This window comes from Merops nubicus, unplaced genomic scaffold (assembly GCF_000691845.1).
Source record: "Merops nubicus isolate BGI_N331 unplaced genomic scaffold, ASM69184v1 scaffold298, whole genome shotgun sequence".
In the NCBI taxonomy this organism is placed as follows: Eukaryota; Metazoa; Chordata; class Aves; order Coraciiformes; family Meropidae; genus Merops; species Merops nubicus.
In genome coordinates, this window is record NW_008623429.1 from 66,596 (window position 1) to 86,985 (window position 20,390).

At 45.5% G+C, this 20,390-nt stretch overlaps 1 protein-coding gene across 1 annotated transcript in view; it reads left to right on the plus strand.

Moving 5' to 3' along the window:
* The first annotated feature begins 279 nt into the window (after positions 1–279).
* Positions 280–20,390, plus strand: part of ADTRP (androgen-dependent TFPI-regulating protein) — a 29,455-nt gene continuing 9,344 nt past the window's right edge. The window contains exons 1-4 of the mRNA XM_008945040.1: positions 280–432; positions 6,695–6,829; positions 8,210–8,311; positions 20,066–20,181. Of these exons, the coding sequence (XP_008943288.1) occupies positions 280–432; positions 6,695–6,829; positions 8,210–8,311; positions 20,066–20,181 (506 nt within the window). The remainder of the gene's footprint in view (positions 433–6,694; positions 6,830–8,209; positions 8,312–20,065; positions 20,182–20,390) is intronic.

Sequence of the window (20,390 nt, forward strand, 5' to 3'; positions counted from 1 at the left end):
CTAATCTTCTCTAAGCTTCCCTAAGCTGGAGCGAGGCATTTAAATCTGGGGAGTAAGCCTATTCTTCTCACCCACCCCCCAGCCTGCCTGCACTGCCAGAGGGGAAGCAAAGAGGAGCAAAGTTCACAGCCTTGCCGCTGCTCCTTTGGGTGACAGCAACGTGGCCCGAGTAAAACTGAACTAAACCCTCCTGCCCTGATGTTCTCCACGCACACAGACCCAGGGCCTTAGGAGAAAAGCTGCTTTGGTGCTCGATTATCACCTGCTCTTGGCTCCAGCATGGAGATCTCCACCCTCGCCACCTACCACTGCCTTGCTTTCCTCTGGTATTTTTTCGTTGCCTATTCCATCACCCAGGTCCGGGCAGAAGAGCGGCCGTCCGAAATCTTCCTGTACGGCGGGCAGTGGAAATATTTGACAGTCCTCAACCTGGTAAGCAAATCGTGCTGCACAGCGATCCCCAGATGCCTGGTTGTTTGTCTGCCATCTGTGCCTGCAGACAGGGGCAGCTGCTCTGGTTGCTGCTGCTTCAACTGCTTCCCTGAATGGTTCGTACCCCGCAGGAAACCGAGCAGGGGTCCACACGTGTGCTCTGAAGTGCAGGGACAGGTTTTGTGCAGAGGGAACACTGGTGAGCTGCTTGGTTTTTTGGGAAGTCCTCTGAAGCCAGCTGCCTCTTTGTAGAAGAGATGAGCTGTCGGTGAGGAGAGGGACAGGATGGAAGGGGATGCCCAGCCAGGACACGTGGGAGTTTGATGTATGCTGGAGTTTTACTTCCTTTTTTATTTTTTTAATAGGCTCTTCTGTCCTGTAAATAACAGAGAAGGTAAAACAAAGCCTTGCACGGTGCTAATTGAGCCATTATTGAGTTTGCCAATCAGTGGAGAGCCTGAGGGAAAGAAATTCCAGCCTGCAGAGAGAGGTGCTTGTGGCTTTATTCGGTGTTTTACTGCTGCTGTCAGCTGCTTGCTGCAGCTCCTGAAAGCACACAGAGAAGCACAGACCATAACGTGTTCTGCTGCTCCTGATGGGTGATGTCTCACACCCAGAAACCAGAATGGAAGCACATGAGATACGTGGGGGGAGCTTTGTTCACACTCCAAGCACTCCATGAATGGGGTGGGAACATGGGGCATGTGGAGAGATGTCCTAGAAGGGACCAGTTTCAGGGACACTTGCCAATCTGAAGGATGACCACAGGGATGTTTTGTCCATTCTGTGTGACTGTCAGAGTTAAATATCCGTGGGAAGTCTGCCCTGGGGTGTGTTTGTCTCTACTTTTCTTCTTCAGAAGGAGACACCTCACGGTGGAGCTCAATGGAAGCCTAAAGGCTCCCCAGCTCCAAGTGGGGCTTTAGGAGACCACGATGAGGTTGGGAAATTTGGGTGCTTTCCAGCCACAGCTTGGTGACTATGAAATATTTGCAGCCAAGAGGTGGTAAATGGCACGGGAGGTGGCTACAAGAGCTGGGGCTTCAGGGAGCCACATCACCCTTCTGGGTGGCCAGGCTGGCAGGGGAAGGGTGAGGGCACACTGCACCCTGCAGTCAGGATGGCACGGGTATGGCTTGTGGCTACGTTGTCTTTGCATCAGCACATCCAGGATTTTGGTGATGTTTTAAACATGGCTTTTTCTGAAATGCCATCAGCCAAATGCTCAGGATGCAACAGCCTTAAGGATGTTCTGTTCATCCTGCTGGGACATGTATCAGGGGACTAAACCACCACTAGCCAAATCCCAGGCAAGGGACTCTGTGCCCAGCTCCTCTCCTTGCATTTTTGGGGAAAGCTGGCCACAGTATGGCACTGCCATACCAACCTGCCCAGCCAGGAAAGAAGTCCAGGCTGAGGTAGCTAATACCCATCCAAAGCCTTCATCTTTCTCAAGGACAACCAAACCTGTCTGTGCTGCTGGTACCTTCCTACCCAAGGCAAGTGTGCCATGTGTGAAAGAGTGGTTTGGTTGTGGGTGTAAACCTGCTTCCCAACAACCAAGCTGGATAACACTTCTGTGTTATAATTTAATTGTCCATCCCTGTCCAGTTCTGTTTTCCACTCATTAGAGAGTTCTACCATTTTTTTTCCCCTCACTTTTTCTCTTCTGCAAGCTGGAAGTCGGAGCCTTTTTCATCTCCCTTCACAAAGGGCTGCTTCTTTCAGGCAAGCATCCTTGCTGCCCTTTGTTTTTCCAGTTCCAGGAAGGGGTAAGGAGGGCGGGCTGCAGTGGTGAGCTAGGAGCACAGCAGTGGCCTAAAGGTGTTTCCTTGGCTGCTGTTTATTTCTTCTTAAAATTTCTCAGCTCTCTCTCTCTGTCTGTTTTGATTCCTGGTGAGCCAGGAGACAGCAATTTGAGAGAGCTGTGGAGAGAACTCCACAGCGAGTCCAGCATTTCTTTCCTGGATGCTGATAGTTAATTTAGAGCTCACTGTTGAACAACAGCAACCAAAATTGCCTTTTTTTTTTTTTTTTTTCTGAAATACTTTACATTGCATTTACCAACACTGAATTTCTCCTGCTACCTGATCTCTCGGGCACTTGGTTTCCTGAGATTCTTTGGCAATTTTGCAGTCAGGCATCGCTTTGATGGGGGAAAAAAAGATTTGTCAAGAAGGGAAAAGAGCCCAGGGAGAGAAACGCCCTCAGCCCCCCTTCTCCCATTCATTTGGACAGGGTTTGTTGCTATCTCCAGATGGCAAAAATTCCCAGAGCCACTGTGCAGGAGAGGAAGAGGGTGAGGAGACAGTATGGCCCACGGAGCTCCCTGTGGGGCTCCACAGGACCTAGAAGAGTCACCCCATGGTTTGGTGTTACACCACTCCCTGTTGCTGCTGAGGAACATCAAGGAACAAGAGGAACACAGGCGTCCAACCTGATGTGCTACATTTCTGTGCCTTTGGAAGCAGTCCCAGGAAACACCTTGGGATTCCAGGAGGTACATTCCTGGGGAGGAAGAGCAGCCAAAAGCCTCCTGCTGGGCCGTGCTGGTTTACTGAAGCCACCACGCTGGGCAGGGGGAGGCTTCCCCAGAGCCAGGCGTGTAGGACACTTGTCCATCTCTCCTTCCTGTCCTCTGCCAGACTGCAGTTCCCTGGCCTCTGGCACCAGCTGGCTGAATCACTTGGGAATCTGCCCCCCAGAATTCCTCTTAGCTCTTTAGAGTTGCTTTTAAAAGTTTCCTTCTGTGGAAAGCTGCCGTGGCCAGCTCGCCCTGACCTGAAATGGAAATGCAGAGAAACATGGCTTTTGCTGGGGGTGGGAATGCAGCTTGGCTCCTAGCTCTGCTGGAGGGGGGGCTGGAAGAATTTCTTCTAGATATGATCCTCCTTTAGCACCTCATTCAATTCCCTGCTTGTCGTGGGGCTCTCCCAAGGGAGCTGCAGCCCTGACGTTACTTCAGATTCATTTATCTAGTGAACGATCACAGCAATCAAGATTCAGAAGGGAAATATTTTCACAGGAGAAGAAAAAAAAAAAGATCAGCAGGTTCTGTATCAAAGGAGCTCATTGGCTTATTACTGAACAAGCAGAAATGACAGATAAAACCAGTTTTGTATTCATTTGTCTGTGACACAAACCAGTACAAGCCGAATTGTTCATTGCCTGAAGTATCCAAGCTCATAAAAACCTGCTCCCTGCTATAAATCTATCTATAAATCATTGCATAATGAGCACACTGCACCTTTAAAAACTATTAATTGCATTACTGCCCCGTTTTGGTCCCTACGCTTTTGTCTCTCCTAACTGAAATACTTTCCAATTCTCCTGAAAGCTGGTTTTTATTTATTTCAAAATAGACCCAGTATTGAGTATACATATTTTCCAGGTCGCTGTCCTGTGAATGGATGCGTGTCTACACTAAATGTTGAGTGTTATGTCTAACAGCTTGCTCAGAATACTGGATTTATCCTCCCTTAAGGGCAGGGCTTGGAGCCCAATTTATTTGTACGAGTTGGAGATTTCAGCGTATACACGTGGCCAGACCTTACATGTGAAAGTAAATCATGTCAGGTTAGCTAAACAGAAACACCCCTTTAATCACCCCAGCAGATAAAAATGAAGGTTTGTCTTTGTCACCTTGACTCTCAGCTTGGAAAATCAGCCTGGCCAAAGGCAGCATTTCTACAGCACCCGATGCCACGGAGCTCGGCGGGGTCTGGAGAGGGAAGCAGCATCTCTCCAGCAAGGCTAATCACATCCACATTCTCCTCTTGGGCTTCTTCCTGAGCTTTCTGAACGCTTCCAGTCTTCCTTCTGTTCGTGTGGGAAGACTTCAGGGGATCCTCTTTATTTACAGCCAGTGGATTTATATTCCATGAGTGGCTGCAGTGGATTTGTGAGCGCCGGCACCGCTGCTTGGGAAATTCACAGGACATCTGGAATAATTTGGTGTTTTCATGGCAGTTTTTATTTTTTTTATATCAACGTTTTCCCATTAGTGAAGGGCTGGGAGATTGGGATGCACCTTCCTTGCAGGAATAAGCCTGGAAGGGCACAGGTTTAGAGCTCTGACTCTAGTTTACCATCAGAGGAGCCTGTCAGACTGAGCATTACAGGGATGGTTCTAGCTAGATTCAGTTTTCTGGCTTGGAGAATTACTTGTGTATTCTTGAATTGCTCTTGGAAACACAGGGTGGTCACAAACTGACTGACACCCCTTTGAACCCAGGGTCACGAGCAAGGGCAGAGCTATCAAAGGGCAAGAACAAGCTCCTGAGACCTAGTCCAGTTCTTCAGGAGTTGTTCTTCTCCCTGTGCAGCCAGAGAAATGGGTCAGGTTACACATTCAGATAAGCATTTTCCATTCAGAAGATAACATTGTCCTCCCCTGCCTAGGACAGAACATTCACCAGGCTGAGAATGTGGCTGTTTTGGGACTGTTTCTTTTCAGAAATGTTTGTTTTAGTTAATTTTGAAGGGGGGAACAGAGCAGCCTATCCCTGTCCCATGATTAATGTAAGGCTGACCATGAACAAGATAATAATAGCCCCATCCTCTGGGAACCAGACCTCTCCCTAATTGCTTTATTGGCAATTAGTCACCATGTGTCACCAGACTGTCACCACCCTCATGTTCATTTTTCATGGCTTTTATAGAAAGTTACTGCTGACTCTACAGGGTGTAACAAGAGCTTCTGTTTATTACCAGGCCTCTCAGCTCTTCAGGGGCTTGGGTTTGGTGTCCTGGTGAGACCAAGGGCTGGGGCAGATGTTTGGGTTGAACGTGTGCTTGGGTCTAAGCAGGCTGAGCCCCAGCATGGACTCTTCTGAGGCAGACCCATGACCTGGAGGGCTGAATCCCTACTGACTGAAATGGTGCCTGCGGTGGCAGAGGCTAATTGTCTGATAATGGGGAGAGAGAGAGAGAAAAAAACCACAAAGAGCTGGTTTGAGTGCCTCAGAATTGAACAAAACCTTATGTGGGGTCTGATGAAGCTGCTTGAGGTTGTTTTTTTTTTCCTGTATAAATGTGGCTGTTCACCCCATGCTCTTGAGAAGAAAATTCTGTCCCCTCCCAAGCACCACCCTTCTCAGCTCCTTCAGAAACTGATGAAGTAACTGCCCACGACTTCAGACACTTTGCTCTAAATAAATATCTGATTCAGAATAAGATCATGGCAAAAAAGATCTCATTTTGAAAGTTGTAGCACAGCCTCTGTCCACTCAAGCACCACTAGCTGCTCCAGTGTTTGCTGCATTTCCCATATTGCATCATTCTGGGACAACCTGGCCTTAAAAAGAAGAGGTCACCTCCTGAGTTAACAGATCTGACCCACACTCAGTGCTGAACTCAAAGTAGCAGGAGTATTTTTCTACAAGTTTTTCCTGAGTGTGTCTGACAGATGTGGTTCAGCTTGATCTGCTGTGTCGTGTTGGGAGAGAAAATGAAGTCATCAGAAAAGCAATATTGGCTTAAACCAGGATATTGAGATAATTTCCCACACAGTTTGTAGAATACTGTTTTGTCACTCTGCTCTTACCTAACTCTTTACCAAATCCTCCTAGCATCCTCCCTGAACAACCTCACCCTCCTTACTTGGAAATGATTGAAAGAGAAAAACCAAACCCAAATACCACTCCCCTTCCTCCAAAATCAATTAGTTATAAATAGTTGAACTCAGTTTTAGTTAGTGAAGCCTGGATCTCTGCTTCTAAGCACCTGAACCCCTCTCCTGAATCCCCCCGAGTTCAGCAAAAGGGGTTCTGGTTCTTATAACTTCTGTACCTTTCTCACATTAAAAGCATTTTGAGCTATGTGACACTGAGATTGTTGACACTTTGAGTGTTCCAGAAGAAGGCCCTAAATGGTGGGAGAAGTTAATTAGCAACTGCTTTCCAGGAAACTTTTCCTGGCCTATTTTGTCCTCTTTTGCTCCTGCTCGGTTGCACTGAAGGGAACAATTAACATAGGAAGTGTGAAGGAGCTGGCTTTCAACATGTCCTTCCACCTCCCCCCTCTGAATCACATCACACCTCTCTGTTTAGTCTGTTAAACGAGATACTGTTGAAGTTATCTGCCCAACAACTTTACTTAATCCATCTCAGTTAGTAAAAAAGATTTAGCCAACAGCTACTTCCCTCACGTGGCTTTGCAGCTTGTGAACAAAACAGCTCCCTGAAGAGCCAGAAGAGAGTTCATTGAGGAACACGCTAATTAAAGCTGGATGAGTTTCCCTCATTAGGTGTAATTACTTTAGGTTTTGCAGGCTGTCTTCTATGGGGTGTCCTTCCTGGCTGATGTGTTGAGACTAATTAAGAAGCTGCGATGTGCTAAGAGCGTCATTTCCAGCAGAGACCTTCTTTTCAGTGTCCTGGCTTTCCCAGTGTCCACAGTAAGTAACCTCTCTACATAAAAATGACGTTTGCATAAGTGGTTAGAGCATAATAGGCACGTGGATAAAACAGCTCAGAACTTTCTCTCCCCATCTGAAAAGGGATTTGGAGCGTTTAGGAGGAGGAGCAGCGCTGAGCCTGTCACGGTTGAGAGCAAAGCCTCTTGCACAAACTTTGCTGTCCCTGGGTGATCACAGCCTGACCCCAAAGGGTGTGTGAGGTGTAACCTCACTGTGTTAATCTCCCAGGCCAAAGAGCTGTGGGTTTATTGACTCAGGGCGTTCCTCCAAAGGGCAGCACGGGCCAGGAGGACGTGAGAGGGTGCCCAAGAGGCAGCAAAATCTCACATCTCCTTCTCCGACTCCAGCGTGGCTTTAAGTGGGTGCTGGAGAGAAAGAGAGGCCAATTATAGCCATGGCCAGCACCAGATTCACCACAGCTCACCCACCCCCTCACAGACAGAGCTGTGTATCCAAATGCTGGGCCCCTGCTGAGGGCTGGACAGGAACTGATGGGTTACTTGCAGGTGGAGGTGCCCCTCTGTGTGAGTGAAGCCTGCAGCCACCTCTCACTCCCAAAGGGCTGAGAAGCACTGCTTAAATCTGGTCTACAAACAGCTCAGCCAGCTGGCTCACTGCAAAAGTCCTGCCAGGGACTGAGATGGAGAGGCTGGCTAATTTATCTCCCCTGCACAGCAGTGCTCATGATGCTGCTGTCATATCTCTCCCAGGACAGAGAGCACAGGTAGTCTCATTCTTCCAGCACCTCATATCCCTGATTTCCAACCCTGAGCACAAAGCCAGGCCCAAAAAAGTGCAAATCAGCCTCCAGGTACCAGTAACGGATACCAGGGCTCATTTCCTCTGGTTAAGTTCTACCACAGTAAATCCTCTCCTGCTGGGGAAAAAAAGAGGTGCCCACGGTGCAGCTTGCACCTGCAGTTTAGGAATCAGGCTTATAAATTGTGAAGCTAAAGATAAGCTTTCTGAGAACTGCCTTACCAAGATCTGTTTTTACTTTGTCACCAAGCAGAACAAATGCTGTGGCTTGACAGCCAGTCCCTCGAGGAGAACTTCTGGACCCTCAAAAGGTCCCATCTGCAAAGGAAAAAAGTTAAAAAAAAGTTTAAAGCTAATCTAGTATTGTACAGAAATTTCAGTGTTGGCAGTTTATGAAGGTTTTTCTCCCAGTATCAATGCAGAACATTGCACCTCAGAGTAAATTCCTTTGTGTTGTAACCTGTGAGATTTGTGAGTTTAGCTGGCATTATTCACACAGGAGATGTTTTACCTTCTCAGAAACAAAAGCACTAGCCAGACACTACCCAATGCGTTTCTTTTTCCTTTTGAAATTTCTTCCATTTTGTGTTTTGCTTCCAGTTTGTGTCCATATCCTTTTGGACACTCTACACCTACAACCGAGAGCTGGTTTACCCCAAAAGCCTTGATGGAATCATCCCACTGTGGTTGAATCATGCAATGGTGAGTAAGAAACATCTCTGCCCCTCGCAGAGAACAGAGACATTCCAACGTGTGCCTCAGCCTTGTGTCGTGTCACCTTCCAGAAGAGTTTCCCCATCTTCTCTCTCTCCTCCTCCTTCCTGCTTATCTGAACTTGACGTCGAGTACTGCACGGGCTTGACATCACCTCAAGAAGCCTTTTAGCACACAAGGAATGTCAGGAGTGAAGCAGTGCTTGTCAAACCTCTGAAGTCAATGAAATGTGTAGTGCTAAGGGAAAAGAAAGAATCTCACCTTGGTTATTGTAGCTCAAAAAGAAAAAAAAAATTGTTTCTGCAGACAGAAGTCTGTGAAATACACTCAAAAAAATAAATGGTTACTGCAAACAGGATTCTGTGCAACACAAAATGGCTGGGGGGTAACAAAGCAGTTCTTAATTTCTAAAAAAGGTGAAAGAACCCAAGAACATCTGACAGCTCTACAGCTAATAAGCTAATGTGTGCACAGCTTTGAAGAGCTGAATGGCAATGATTGTTTACAGATTTTCTATAAATACTTTCCAGATTTCTCCTTCATTTGCTCTGCTTGTTTTTATGACGTGTTGAATAATCACATATTTCTCATCAGTCAAGTGTAAAGAGGCTGACAGCAACATGGAAACCGTGGGTGGATTGTAAGGTCAGGGAGGCCTCGTGGGGCTAATGGGAAGAGGGAGAGAAGGGAGAGGTTCAGTGCTGGACTCAATCAGAGAAGCCAAAAAGTATGAAATAATTGCACAAAAAGACTCATTTCTGTCCAGACTTCAGTTCTTAGGTAGAATGCTTTTGCAACCTGCTGCAGCAGTTCCTGAGGGGTGTTGAAGGTAGCTGCAGGAGGCAGTTTTCTGTCCTCAGCTTTCTGGCTGAGGACACGGGCTGAAGGTTTTGAGCAGCCACAGGCACATTCAGACTCATTTGGAGTCCCACCACCCAGGGGCACGTCGGCGTGACTGATATCTGAGTGATAAGCTCCAGCCATCGGGCACTTTTAACCTTATCCCCTGCTCTCTGCCCAAAAATTCATCTCCACCAAGGCCTCCACGTGGCTGTCCAAACCCCTGCCACAAACCAGCACTGCTCTCTCTCCAAACCATCAGCCAACAAGGAGAATTTTCCATGTGTCCTCAGCATCATGTTGGCTTCAGGTCCAGGATCTGACGTGGTTTGAGGTGTAAAATATTCCTGGTAGTGGAGGTGCTGGGGCAGGGGAGGGCACAGGGTGGAGTGGAGAGGAGATGGGCTTTGCTGCTTGTTTTAATCCTGGTGCACAGCTGAGAATTTGCCCTTTCTATTCCCACATTTGTTTATGGGATGGGAAGGTTGAGAGGTGCTAGAATATATGTTTTTATCTCACGTGCAAGAACTCATTGCAGGAATCCATCAAATGTGTTCCTGGTAACTTCTTCCTTACCCTACCTACATCTAGATTTCATAACAGAGTCATCCTGACAACAACAAAAAGCTTTTCCCTTCCAGAAATGTCAGAAACAGGTGTTAAAAAAAGGAAAACAATTCTTCCTCAAAATTATTTCGATGAGAGAGAAACGTCACATAAAGCAAACCTCTATCACAACCTAGTATTTTATCTGTAAAGCTCTTAATATGCTGCAGACATCTCCTGCTTGACAGCTCCCGGGTGGGAAATTTTCCTTCCAGTCGCTCTGGAGTGTAAAAACATCTGCCACCAGCTCAGAGTGATCCCCTCTATTGACAATCCCCACATCTTGGGCCACCCTCCAACAGGTGCCTTCAGGCTTAGCCGAGGCGTTTGTTTCTTCCAACCCAAAATATCTGCTGGGAACAGGAGGAAGATGCAGCTACTGAGGCTGTAAGGGACAACCTCCAAGTTCTGATGCCAAGCAGATGCTTTTTTGTCGGGTTCATTCCCTTGCACATTGCTGTGCTTGATGGCTCTGAGATTACAGACGTTTCATGGCAGATTGAGGCAGCATCTCACTGGCTTTGGTGGAGAAAGTGGTGTCTCAGTAGTAGACATCAGTCCCATATCATTTACAGTGGGAGTGGAGGGGTTTTTTTAAATCTCAGTCTGTGTTAACATTGTAAATGGGGAAGGCATATGTTGTTATCCAACCGTGGAGGGAACCTAAAAAATAATCACTCAGAACCACTTCAGGAATACCAAGCTCCTTGAGCTCGTGGTGATGCTGCAGCACCTTCCTCCCAAAACCCAACTAGCCATTTATTTTTCTCACATTTACTGCTCTGACAGTAGGGAAGTGTCGTTGCCCACCTGGTAGCCCAGAGTGTGGTACATTTTAGGCATGTTTTCTGCACCCTGAGCAGCAACACTCTCTGTTTTGCAGACAGGGTGGCTAACGCAGACTGGAATCTTGATGAATAGCTGAAGGAGGAAAAATACTCCAGACTACCTGGGTTTCTCTCTTTGCCTTTCTGCTGAGTTTAACCCAAGGGCTGTGCCTCAGTTTCTGCTTCTATTTGCCTGGGAAAATCATGTTTTATCATCTTTGTGCAAAGCTTTGAGCCTCACAGATGAAAAAGGAACCCCTACTTCTGTCTCAAGCACAATTATTTGATTTGAATGAGGCTTCTGCAGTGGAAGAAGTCTGAGGCAATACACTGACCAGTTGGTCAAGTGAAATTGTCTCTTTCCTTCCCAGTCACCTCTTTTCAAACAACACCTGGACACTCTGCAGAAGACAACTGACTGCTGGGGACAGCTTGGATTAAATCATGGGTGTGTCTCATTGAACTTGGTGGCAGTGTAGGGCAACACTGCACTGTGAACAGAACTGGATGCTGAACAAAGAGGGGCAACGGTGGGGCAGAGGAGATCACTCAAAACCATTTTCATCTACAACAAAGGCATCAACACGGGCCAGATGTGTTCACAAAACAATGGCCTTTTTGGACAGGAGGTTTATGGTTTTGGTTTCAGAGCCCAATTTTTTGTAAAACACAAATTTTCTTGTAAAAAGCACCGTTTTCCTGTCTTTATTTTCAGGCTGCAGCTAAGTTTAGTTTAGCAGTCTCTTTTTCCAGTTTCTTCTGTAGCTAAGTTATCCTCTCACCTTGAAAACAATAATCAGCATTTTTGTGTCCTCGGCACTTCACTGACACATAGTTATGAACTAAGCATGTCTTGAAGGGCTTGTAAGCTGAATAACCAAGACTACAAAAGAAGGGATGGCAAATGGAGACACAGAAGTGACTTACCTGGCAGACTTTTGGCAAAGATGGCAACAAACCCCCTGTGGCCTGAGCCTCCCAAGCTCCTTTGCCCTTGCCCTGATGTAGCTAAGCAGTACCTGAGTGTAAAAAGGAAATGCAAGGGAGTGAAAGAACAACCTGAGTGGCTGCAAGGAATTTTCCTTCACTGAAGGAAGACACCAACGTCCTGATGTTATAAATACCAGTAAGACTCACCATGGCCCCTCTCAGCTTGGAGCTTCTTGGTATCTGCAAGGTGTTTGTGTCCTGCACACCTAAATCAGCTGTTCCCTTCCCTCATGTGGACACAACTCCAACCACAGAAGGGTTATTTTGGATCAATGTGATTTACCTCCATCTGGAAAGGAAAATAAGTTATGGAAATACAAATCACTCTTATTCCTATGTGAGGGCATCTGTGTGAAGGATTCTCTCTTCCTACGGGTATTTTGGAAAGCTTCCCCATGAGAGTGGTGAGACCCTGGCATGGGTTGCCCAGGGAGGTGGTTGAGGCCCCATCCCTGGGGGTCTTTAAGGCCAGGCTGGAGGAGGCTCTGGGCAGCCTGATCTAGTGGGAGGTGTCCCTGCTCATGGCAGAGGGGTTGGAACTGGGAGATCCTTGTGGTCCCTTCCAACCCTGACAGATTCTGATCTGTTTTAGCAGAGGACTTTAGAGCCCTAATGGCTCAATGGTTGGACCTGATGATCTTGGAGGTCCCTTTCAACCTCAAGGATTCTATGATTCTATGATTCTTCAACACTGACCAATCAAGGAGGTACAAAATCAGAGTGTGGAGCAGAACCTGCTTTTCTAGGCCACTCAAACTGGAATCCTGCTCCAGGTGTCTGCACCGGAACCATCTCAGGTTCATCTCTGACCACCTTAAATACCAATTACAAGAAAAAATCGTTTAATGCTTAATAATTCTTGGGTATTTACACAAGAGAGAAACATTTCCATTTGTTTCCATTTCACAGCACCTCAATTTTAAGCTGTCTGGCAACTATGGCTGTTCATAGGCTTCCAATTACATTCAGCTTTTGGCAAGGAAGAAGAATGTGTGTGTGAGGGTTGTGGCACATGAAATTAATCACCCCACAGATTTAAGAGCAGAGATGCTTAGCTTGCCCCAGCACTACACAGATATCTGGTGGTTTTTTTTGAAGTTTCCACTTTTGTTGACATAAGCCTGTTTCCTCAGGGAGACAGTATGTGTTTCACAGCCAGATGTTGTGGCAGGGGATCCTCCCTGGCTGCTGCTGCCCTGGCGTGCACAGGTGCAGGCTCCAGACCCCACCCTGGGAAGGAACAGCTGGAGACAAATATTCCACAGTGAAGGATGTGTCACTTCAGGCTCCTACCAGCTTCCAGCTGCAGAGCTGGTTTCTCAGACTACGTATCTAGTGTCAGGGAGAAAAGGCAATTAAAATTCTGGCATCGACACGGAGACAAAATATTTTCTGGTGAGCAATGAGAGACTCAGCCAGGGCCTTATTTCCCAATGTGCGTGTAGGAAATGTTACCCCTGAAGCTCTTTTACCTTTGATCTGATGTTTTCATCCAGTTCTCACAACGATGCTCCCAAACGACCTGCACAGCCCAGAAAGAAAAAGCAGGAAAAAATGATGCTGCTTTTCAGCTGAGCATGAGTGGACCTGGGAAGGGCAGGAATGGGCAGCAGGTGGCAGTTCAGAGAGGAGTGCTGCTGGAGTTCAGAGGAGCAATAGCTTCCTGACTAATTTGTCACCACATCTGCTCAGTAACAGTGACAGGACAAGGGGTGATGGTTTTAGACTAAAGGATGGTAGATCTAGACTAGATAGAAAGAAGAAATTTTACAGTGAGGGGAGTGAAACACTGGCCCAGGTTGCCCAGAGAGGTGGTAGAAGCCCCATCCCTGGACCCATTCCTGGTGAGGTTGGCCAGGGCTCTGAGCAACCTTCTCTAGCTGCAGATGTCCCTGCTCCCTGCTGGGGGGCTGGACAAGATGAGCTTGAAAGGTCCCTTCCAACCCAAAACCTTTCTATGATTCCTCATGCCTCCTAATCCATCTATAAAACAAATCTGTGGTTCCTTTAAAATGCACTGGTGGCTGAAAATCTAAAAGACAGGTACTACCTCTAAGGGAGCATTATTTCTTTAAGTACATAAGACAACATAATAGTTAAAGAAATAAAATCAAATCCTTAAGCCCCTCCTACCCTGAAAAATAAAGAGAGATAAGAGAGGAAGCAAAATGTATAAGGACAGATTAGAAAAGAAAATTTTCAAGGAGGCATTTGAATGAAGGCAGTACCATAGCAAAAGAAATCAAAAGAGGGAATTTGTTCCAAAATGAAGCCAAGAAAAGAGAGAGCATACAGAAAATTATCAGTATAAAACTAAATAGAGGTTATGGTGAAAGGAAACAATTTAGTTTTATTATGCTTAGATAACACAGCCTGTAATGGCTTATGAAAGCCTCCAATCCAAGGAAATTTCCATAGACCAGAGGACATCTCCCAGCAAAGAGCTGAATGACTAAACACCTCAAGGGTCAACCAATGAACACGGGCTTCACGAGCCTCCTAAGGCAGCACCAAAGTGGGTTTTCACTTTTCCTTTGCAGCAACATTCAGACAGAGAAGCTCCAAGCACAAGTATTGGCCACGGGTGGCTGTCAGCACACGAGCTCTGCAGGGAATTTGTCTGAAAGGAGAAACACAGGCAGCTTTTCAAAAGCACTTGGTGGTGTCCGACTGTGCCCAGTGGAGTTTAGTTTGGCCGGTGGTGGCTGTCTGTGAAAAAAATCCCCCACTAAAGCCTCACATGTTAATGGAAAGCAGACATAGAGGGGATGTCAATGCAGACAAACGAGAAACAAACAGCTCTGGTCAAGCAAGGCATCATTTCCCTCACCCTGGAGTCAAACAGGGTGAAAGGAGTCAGACTGCGCCACGCGTTAGGCGTGAGAGTGATCTCAGCAGCTCAGGGGAGATTATTCATGGGCTGAAAACTCAGCCCAGGCTGGAGCCTGCAGCTGGGAACAAACTCTACCCAGCCCTCCCAACCCTCTGCTAGGAAACTGGCTTTTACTAATATTCCCCACAGCAAAACGAGGAGGGAACGTTGAACAAAGACACAAATGACCCAAAATAATAGGTAGGGGAAGTAAAAATTCCATGTGGTCCTACCAAGGAGTGGAATGACATGCAGGGGGGGCTGTTTCTCTCAGCCTAAAACTCATGAACCTGAAACATAGCCAGGGAAACATACAACATAGATTAGGGGGAAAAAAAATATATAGATCCAGAGGAATGTGATAACTTCATTCTTCTCTGCAGGGGATGAGTGAACATGCCAGTATTTCAGATAAAGTTCAGCACACCTTTAAGAAGCTTTCCCCAACCTCTATTCATATGTTAAAGTTTATGAGCAACCAAGAGAATCTTGCAATTTTCTAACTAGTTCATATTCACCTCAGTGTTGTCAAGGAAGAAGCAAAGAAACCAAACCCAAGTTCATAATCATAAGTGCCAGAAAGATCCATGGAGGATTATAAAATCAAATATTTGGAAAGAGAATTCAGATTATAAGTGTGGTTAGTTAACAAGATGTCTCTGATATTTCTGAAAGCCCCATAACTTCTATCTTTGCACTGCACAAATAATAAAAAGCCATTTAAAAGACTTTTATCCTTACAAAAAACTGTAAGCTGAAAGCTTTCCTCAGCAGAGGTTATTAGACAAGTAAATATATTAATATTTCAAAGAACATAGAAATAAGTACTAACAGGATTCCTGCCAAGAGCAGAAAAATCACCTCCCTGAGTCAGTTGGGTTCATTGATAGCCTGATCAGTACACACAGCTATTGTTTTAGCTGGTTTTCCTTACTTTGGAGTGAAATAGGTTTTTTTTTCTCTCTCTGTGATAATTATTTTTGACAGTTTCACTATTTATATGTGAAACTGAGAAACTGTTAATTGAAATCAAAAAATGAGTCACCGTTTCCAGCAATCTTTTTTTTTTTTTTGCCAATGTTTTGATCTGTGTCAATCTGAGTTTAATTATTAAGGTTCCTTTAAGCAAGAGGCAAAACTGTACATGTGAATTTGGCCCCAAACAAACGCTGCACTCCTCGGACTAATGTCAGTTTGAGGATCCAAAGCATAGCTAAAATAGGGATGAAAATGTATTTAAAGAGCATGCACTAGAGACCTATGGTGAAAATAACTTGACTGAGCAAATACTTCTCTTTTTTTTTTTTATTTTTGAGAAGGATATGAGAAGTCTTTCAAGCCTTTCAGCAGCTACAATTAAGCATGATGTATGGTCTCTCACTAACGATGCTGCCAAAGTCAACGTCTATTGACTGCGAGGGGGAAATGGTTTGGAAAGGCAGCAGCATGTCGTAGGCAAAGGGCAGGTTCTGCATCCCAGAGCCAGCCACGTGTTCCTCTGGAGCCTGCTGTATAAATATGCATCTGCTCTCATAAACATCCTCAGCCATTCGGAAATTCCACTGTGATTTTATCTGCCGTGGACAAACCCGGCTCGGCAGAACGACGTGAAGTCACCAGCAGGCTCTGGGATAGCTGAAGAGCAAGGGAAGATTTTCCCATGTGTTTATTTGGCCTGGGGTGGATGTGTACATGAGAAGGAAGCAGGAAAGGAAGGAAAAAAAAAAGAAGCTTTATATATCCACAAAGGAAAAATGCTAAGCTAGAAAATTTTCATCCTGGGGGTGCGTGAAGTGGGTGAGAACTGTTGCAGAAACCTGTCTCAAGGAGGCATCTGCAGGGCAAGTTTAAAATGGCCCTACAGAAAGTGTGTCTAGTTAACACAAACAACAATTTGCTCTACCTAGGAATAAATTCATCATCCAGTCATAAATAAAACGGGATGAATCTATGGCAAAATGGTTTTTTAAAGAGGAAATTATTTGTCCAGAAGACAGAGCATGTATTGTGTGCCTGTGTCATCCCTGCAGTTGGGAGGGAAGCAGTTTTCCTGTGCCACAGTATGGTTTTGTTTTCTTTTTCCAAATCAGGATAGATCCAAGCCCTTTAAGAAACTGTTGAGAAAACAGGAGGCAGCCCCACTCCTGGATGCTTTTGCTGCTCTTGGAGGTGGAAGCACTCTTCCAGGGAGTGGGAAGCTCGGCCTCAAGCCCCTGTTAATCAAACAGAGCAGAAATTTGAACCTACCCCTTCCACTAAACTCTTGGCTGTTTCCAAAAGCAGCCAGATCCTCCAGCTTTGCCAAGACTTTCAAACTTCTTTTGATTTACAGGCCCCTGAGTTATTTTCTCTAACTCTTCCTTAAGTGGAGGAGCCTGCCAAAAAATGACTAGTTAAGCAAATCAGCGTTTTCTAAATCAACACAGAATAAAAAGAGAAACTCCCAAATGTCTTTTGCAGCCATTCCCAGTTTGCTGCTCCTCTGCAGTGCCCGTGTGGGCACCCATGTCCTGGCTTTCATACTCTGCTTCTGGACGTGTGCACTCACAAGCTCTGGAGTCTACACGGCCCTTGGGAGCTGGTTCAGAGGGAAACTGAGGCTGGGGCAGAGATAGAAACATAGAATGGTTTGGGTTGGAAGGGACTTTTAAAGGTCAACGCCCCTGCAGTGAGCAGGGACACCTTCAACTGGATCAGGCTGTTCAGAGCCCCATCCAGCTTGACTCAAAATGTTTCCAGGGATGGGGCTTCTACCACCTCTCTGGGTAACCTGGGCCAGTTTCACCACCCAGATGCCCAGAGGGTGCTTGGCAGAATCACACCCAACTTCTTGTCTAGCTTCTCCTGTAAAGGGCTTGCCCAGCTCCTCTAGGTGCTTGTTTCCTTGCTACATCATTCCCAGCATGAAGCGACACCTCTCTTGAGGAAAACTGAGTCAATCAGCCTTCATCCTACCCATGATGGACATGGACAACTCATCCATCACAGTCATCATTACATCAACCTCTCAAGCCTTTGGAACTTCTCTTATTTTCCTGTTCTCTCTAGATGCAGCAATACATTCAGGCCTGATTTCTTTGCCTGTCTTTGGACTGCTTTCCTCTTCATCCTTCCATGTCCTTTGTGCTTTTCTGGACATACTCCAAATTATCTGCATTAATCAAAATGGGGGGTCCCAAATCAGAGCCAGAATGCCAGCCAAAACTTCATCAATTCCAGGGGAGCAGCATAGCTACTCTACAGGTCTTTCTTACACACAATATTTCTGTTAATACCATCCCAGAACAACCCAGATTTTTTCTATTAAAGCAGCATCATACTGCTGACTTGGACTTATTCAGCTTTCACTCTGAGAACAAAAAGCCCTAAACTAAGGAAAGAAGTATATAAAATAATCCCCACCTAGAAACTAGACACTTCAACAAAGGATTATTTCACCAGGTCACTCCCACCAAATCCCTCTTAGGACAGCAATAACACAGCTGGAACAACCAGCTTATAGTTGTTAAAAGTGTTTAAATTAATTAAAAGACTAGCAAGGACATTTCATGTTTCCCAAAGGAATTTTGTAGCCCAGTGGATGTCAGATGAAAACCAGGATTTATATCCTCTTCACACAAGGGACAAATCCACTGCAAAAGGCTAAAGCCTAGAACTGAGGACAAAGTGCAAGTTTTCCATCACTGCTGTCTTGTATTGTCATTTTTTTTTGTGGTTTTAGTCAAACTATTGACCACCTATGGGAAATAAACTTTTAAAAAATGCTTTCTAAAAGCAGCTTAACACCCAGATTTCTGACTAAAAGACAGTTAACAGGGATTATACATGAAAACTGTGTGCAACAAAGACATTTTTTCTGTTTAAATGAATCCAGGAATCACTTGTGCTGATACAACGAGACCTTTGCTGTCCACCAAGTGGGTTGTAGAGCTGAAGAATATCTGTGAAACAGAACAGAGGAAAATCTTGGTGCCAATGAGTGAGAGGAACTGGAACATCAGATAGATCTTTCCTATCTCTTTTTCTCTGAAAAAAATGATAGCTGAGATGAAAGAGTTATTTTGGTAGTAGGACAGCCAGGTATGAAGAGCAGCTCCTGAGGGAGGACAAGCAGCTTCCAGTGAGCTGTCTCTTAGCAGGGGCAGACAAAAATGGATGTCTCAATAGGTAAAGAATGTTTTCATGCATGCTGTATGCAGCTCAATATGCATGTAAAGAATTTCATGTGTATTTGTGGCAACTTATACTATAAATATACAGCAATAAAACTTTGACACCATACCACCATATCACTCAGCACAGCTTCTGACCAATACACCCATTGAAGGTACTGGAAATGCTGCCTTGGGTCAAAAAGAAACTTCATACCATACACCCAGCAGGCTGTGCCTTTAGGGAAAACCAAAAAAATCATTAGTTTAGTGGAGTTTTTTCTGTTTAAAAGTCTATCTTATACCTCTGCCTTCCCCTCCCTTCCTCCCCCCATCTACCCATGAAATTATTTACTTACTTAATAGGAATTTAATTAACTAGTTAGCTACTAGTTGCTATAATTTTCTCCCATTGCACTGTTGAAGTCCTCATTAATTGTTTTTGCTATGTTGTTCCCCATTTCTGTCCTAGGTATTGCAACTTAAAACTATCATCTGCTTGCCCAGGGAGTGTTACAGAAAATTGAGTGGAGAACTTTAACCCCAACTAATTATTTTCAGAAGTTGCCACAAATCAGCCAACAAGTTGAGGCATTTGCAACCCACTATAGCCCTGCATTGTCTGTTTAAAATCTGAGCCCCAGAGGATTTCTGCTGTGCTCCCAGGCTCCCCACAGTGAGGAGCATCCCTCTTGGAGGCAGCTCCCCACCACAAAAAGTGCCACCAAGCTGGCTGCCCCGTGCTGAAAATCCTCTGTGCTCAGACAGTTATCACCAGAAAAGCCATTGAAACTGAAGTGGCTTGAGAAAATTCAAATATTTGGGGAAAAAAAAAAAGAACCAGAAGCTTCTCCAACAAGCTAACTCTTTACTAACTCTTGGTTAAGTTTGAAGTCCTCTCATCATCTTGAATCACAGCTAACTTGAGTCCTCTGAACGTTCACCACCAAGTTTTTTGGTTTACAAAGAAAAGCCACACATGCTGCAATGGTTCTGGAGTAAATAATAAAGAACAATATATTAAATACAATAACAGCTCAAAGAGGACACGAGGGCAACTCAGCAATTGCTTAATGAGTTCAAGGAGGAGACTTTTTACGTCCTCAAACGCACATAGTTCAGACTTCAATAGCTTTTGTACTCTAAGGGGGATTACAAACAAAAAAATAATTATAAAATCTATTATAAAATGGGAAAGGAAAGCTCCCCTGTTAGGAAGCAACACGGATCATCCCACAGGCAGAACTCATCACAGCACTTTTTACACACTAACACAAAAATCTCCACGCTCGTTACTGCAGGGGGACTTCACTTTACATAGATATCTCTCTAAAAATGATGCTCATTTCTGTGCAGTCACATCCAGCGTTGTTAAATAATCCTGAGCCCCTTGCCCAGCAGTGGCTGAGGGTGAGAGGCTGGGACCAGTGAGTGATGGGCTCTCTTTTCTCCCCAGCACACGGCTGTGCTGCCATTTGCTGTCCTGGAGATCCTGGCGATGCCGCATCGCTACCCGGCCAAGAGGAAGGGGCTGGTCCTCTTGGGGCTTGTTGCTTTTCTCTATATCAGCTGGTAAGAATTATGCACTTCAAAACGTTTTCTTCAAGTAATCTAGCTTGTAAAACAAGGCCAAATACTGTGCTTGGATCCCTTCACAGAATCCCGGGATGGTGGGGGTTGGAAGGGATCTCTGGAGTCACTCTGGAGGGTTGTGTCCAGGTGGGTTTGGGATCTCTCCAGAGCAGGAGGCTCCACAGCCTCTCTGGGCAGCTGCTCCAGGA